A 4,730-nucleotide genomic window follows, 5' to 3' on the forward strand; every position below is an offset into this window, starting at 1 on the left:
CTATTGATAAAGTAATTTAGTTTCTCATAACTGAGCAATACTGTATATCATTTACCATTAAAATTTCTCATATCAATAATGCCACTTCACTCTGATCGACAAGATAGATTCTAGCTGTCAATTTGCATAAATAGAAAAGTAATTTGCATGTAGTCTCTAATTAATTTTTCGGCACTTTCGTATAAACGATATTCATAACAACATTCTATCGAGTGGTGGGTGGTCAGAAGAATGGTGTAAAGAAAAGTGTACGTGACTTATTTCATGGGATTGACGTTGCCTAGATATATATGAAAAGGGTTCTTCACATTCCAAAAATTATTTATCTCTAAAAACTCTAAATTAATCGTTTATTTTTCAAATTATTTATGGTATCTTCAGGGTGTATAGACTCTTTCGTACATAATATACTAAAGTTAACGTTTTATTCAACCTGAATCGGTTACAAAATTAAAATCAATTGGTTTAGAATCAAAATAGTGTTACATTGAATTCTAGACCTTTAGTATATGTTTAATATATAGTATATCGACTAATATATGTTCGATACCCGCTTCTTCAAAACTTTCGTCCGTCTTGGCAAACCAATTCAAACCTCAAAGTGTATTTCTGCCATGAGAAAGGTTCTCAAATTATCCTACCGTAGTTCGAAGAGAGATTAAAACGTTCGGGATCCCTCAGTGGTCGGTTAACACCAAGAAAAATAAAAAAGTAGAAAAAATATATATTTTCTTTAATTTCTTCTAGTCTAAACGTTATCAAATTACCAAAGTCCCATCTCTTAAACTGTACCTTCCTCTATTCACATTTCAAAAATTTCAACTTTCCTACTGGGGCCTTTCCTCTTATCACCGAAATCTTAATAAAAACACACACACACCCACACATGTACATATATAAACGTCATATCTGCAATGCAATGAGTTCAAATGTTGACGTATGTATTTGTGTCAAACAATATTTTATTCTTGTTTTAATTCGTTATTTGCATCTTGCTGCTTTAATCGATGGTTGTTTTTCTGTTTTTGTATATTTGTTTTGGAATTTCATTCGTTCGACTGCTTGCCTCGCCGTTTAACTTGTGAGCTCGTACCTCATTGAGCGTTGGCGGCTGAAGCCTTACAGTATTATAGAAGCGGCCAAAGTGATCACTTCTCCATTAAATTCTAGTGCTGATAAAACTAAGTGTTTAATTGTAAATTGTTTGTTTGTTGTTTATTGTTGTTTTTTTTTTTTTATTGAAAACAAGTGAAAATGCCAATTGTTCAAACCGGTGAGAGAAAAACTGCATAATTCAATTATTTTGCGTAGTTTATTGCTATAAAATTGCTATTTACAACTCGAATGAATATATTTTACATATATGAAAATGAATGGGTGAAAAGATACTCGTCACATGACGCGCAGTAGTATCATGTGTAGCATTTAATTACTAGAGTTATTTATAATTTGTTCTATAATATTGAATTACTATTAATTTTTTTTAATATTTCGAGATTTATCCAAATTAAAATTATCTGGATTAACTAAGACAAGAAAATTGTGGTCTTTGAATACCTTAAAATCAGTATAGTCTTGACAAAAATCTTGAGAGTGTAAGGAGAGTGAGAATGAAGACAAAAAAAATAGTTTTTAATAACTTAGTCCTCATTCAATAGAACTAAAATTTTAACGGACGCCAATTGTTAAAGTTTCCAAAAAAGCAGCGAGACCGAAACATCTAGACTCTTACCCCTTTACGGTATACAAGGCTCGAAATAATCTTCAACCGGGCGAAGAAGTGTCAGCCATTGAAAACTTTTATAGTTAGATTTTTGTGATTGATATATAAATATCTGGTTCTATAGATAACAACTCAGAATGTAAGATTAAAGAGATTAAGATTAATAAAGATTAAAGTCAAAGGGGATATACTCCAAATAGGAAAAGTTGGTCATATTTAAAATCATAAATTGTCGTATCGCGTAGTTTCGTCCAATTTACTACTTACGAGATGAGGTTTGCAATTTTAGACAATTGGATGAGCGAGCGGTAACGCCTACTTAACCTTAACTAGTTTGTTTCTTAAAGGATTCTTTTCGATAGCAAATCGAATCAATTTATCTACGTCAGTTATGAACTTCTGAAATCAGTGAATGAATTCAGAAAATATATGCATAGCCTTAACAAAAATATGGGAGCTTGTTTTGGAAAATATATCGAACTGGTCTAAAAAGTACACACATTATTTTATTCTTTGAACAAATATTTTCATATAGCCTTAACACCAATTCATTAGCCCCATAAGCAACAAACTTCACACTTTCTGGCCCTTTATAAGGCAAAATATTTTCTCCTCATTAAAATATATATGAGTACTAATTGAGTTACAACTTTTAATGTTTACTCTCTTACAGTACTTGGAGCGATCGAACCCAATCTATTGGGTCGTACGCTTACCCATGAGCATCTTGCGTTGGATTTTGAAGGTTTCTATTGTGAACCACCAGAGGACTTCAAGCCATTTCTAAAGCAAAAAATCAGTCTTGAGACCGTGGGCTACGTGCGTCAGTATCCCTATTCATCGCACGAGAATATCCACTTCCACGACGAGGAAGCACACGAAGCGGTCAAGAGAGACATACAATTGTATAAGAAATACGGCGGTGGCTCGATTGTGGAGAACAGCTCGCATGGACTGAAACGCAATCTCGAACATATGGTCGATGTAGCGAAGAGTACGGGGGTGCATATAATTGCCGGCACCGGACACTATGTGCATAATTTGCAGGAGAAGGATAATTTGAGTTTGACCGTGGAGCAATTGACCGATTTGTATTCGAGAGAAATCATTACTGGTGTTGAGGTAGAGGGTGTGGGCATGGTCAAATGCGGTTATATTGGTGAAGTGGGCAGTGTTTATCCACTACATGGTGAGCGAGAGCGCTGAGAGATTGTGCGAGAGAAATTATATTATTCTTAATTTTGTGTACAGATTTCGAGAAGCGCGCCATACGTGCCACCGGTGAGATACAGGAAGTGCTCGGTTGTGGCGTTTCTTTCCATCCTGGACGCGATGCAGAGGCGCCATTCGAAATAATGCGGCTCTATTTGGAGGCCGGTGGACGTGCTGACAAGGCCATCATGTCGCATGTGGATCGTAAGTTGAATGTGGATGTGGATTTGTAAATTAAACTCAATATGATTTTTTACTGTTAGGCACCCTCTTGGACATCGATCAAGTGCTTGAGTTCGCCAAGCTGGGCAGCTACATTCAATACGATCTCTTCGGTACTGAGTGCTCATTCTATCAGCTGAATCCCACTGTTGACATGCCTTCAGATGGTCAGCGAATTTCGAATGTGCTAAAATTGCTGGAGGAGGGTTTGGTGAATAGAGTTTTGTTGTCACATGACATTCATACGAAACATCGTTTGGTAAGTAGAAAGGAAAATCAAAAGAAATTATTTTACTAAAAGAAATAAATATTTAATTTCACAGACTTCCTATGGCGGTCATGGTTACCACCACGTTTATATGAATATTCTGCCACGCATGTTTGCCAAAGGTGTTTCAGTTGAGGATGTAGAGCAGATAACTGTTACGAACCCAGCTAATTGGTTGCAATTTAATATTTAGATTGTAGCTGACTTGAGGAGAAATATTCTTAATTCGATTAAAACTTAAACTAAAAGAATTTGAATAGTTTTTATTCGTCATATTATGTTTTTTTTTGCATTTCAATTGTCTCATAATTTTCTTATAAAAGTTATTCTTATAAAATTATATTTATTGTATTTTAATTAAAGTTGTTGTAAAATATCATGTGAGAAAGTTTTTTTTTTTTTTTTAATTGGGAGTGGACATATTTTGTTGATGTGGCAGTTTGTAAATGTTATAATTTAGTGGAGACTTCCCTTTGCCTTAAAAACTTTTACATAAAGAATTTAATTTAAGGTTTATTATAAATATAAGAGTATGCCATTATCATTTAAAAATTATTTCGATCGGTCGGCTGGATCAATTTTTGACCAGTTTTAGCAGCAATTGAGGACGTATCTATGTAAGTAGTAAACGTTGTTCCGGCAAGTTATTATTCGAAAACAAGTAAGGAAAGGCTAAGTTCGGGTGCAACCGAACATTTAATACTCTCGCAATTTTTTGAAGAAACTTACAAATATACAAAATTTACCCATAAATTCGGCATAAATTTTAATAGAATAACGAAAATCGTAATATATACTATATGAGGGCTGAGGTAATTCCTTCATTTTCACCAGCAGGGTACACTATATCCAAGACTATACGCTCACTTAATTTTGCTAAGATATCTCACATATTAAGCAATACATATATGCGGAATAAAGCCCGCCGTATTTTTGAAAAACCTATAATTAGGTATATGGGAACTAGGAGATGTTATGACCCGATTTTAATAATTTTTTTAACAGAACACTATTAGAAGAAAACAATTTCCTCTGAATTACATTAAATTATCTGAGAGATTTACCCAAATTTTTGGTTAAAATTTACCCTTAGGCGCTGAGTTCAACATGTTCGATATCTGGGGCCTTGAAAAGTTATTGTCCGTTTTCGACAATTTTTTCACAAGTGAAGTCAGAGATGATATGTACTATTTGTGTAAAGTTTTATTCCGCTATCTTCATTGGTTCGTTATGTTTACATTATAAAGTGAAGGAATAAGATGGATTTCAAAATTGAGTTATAAGGAAAGTAGTCGTGGTTGTGAA

At 34.0% G+C, this 4,730-nt stretch overlaps 1 protein-coding gene across 1 annotated transcript; it reads left to right on the top strand.

Moving 5' to 3' along the window:
- Positions 1-1,092: 1,092 nt before the first annotated feature.
- On the top strand, positions 1,093-3,804 carry LOC105216113 (phosphotriesterase-related protein). The gene is made up of 5 exons (XM_011190426.3): positions 1,093-1,273; positions 2,397-2,912; positions 2,975-3,139; positions 3,199-3,416; positions 3,481-3,804. Exons 1-5 carry the CDS (start codon positions 1,255-1,257, stop codon positions 3,616-3,618), a joined length of 1,056 nt encoding a protein of 351 aa, XP_011188728.1. The 5' UTR covers positions 1,093-1,254; the 3' UTR covers positions 3,619-3,804.
- Positions 3,805-4,730: the final 926 nt, after the last annotated feature.

The sequence above is a fragment of the Zeugodacus cucurbitae genome, chromosome 2 (genome assembly GCF_028554725.1).
Source record: "Zeugodacus cucurbitae isolate PBARC_wt_2022May chromosome 2, idZeuCucr1.2, whole genome shotgun sequence".
Classification (NCBI taxonomy): Eukaryota; Metazoa; Arthropoda; class Insecta; order Diptera; family Tephritidae; genus Zeugodacus; species Zeugodacus cucurbitae.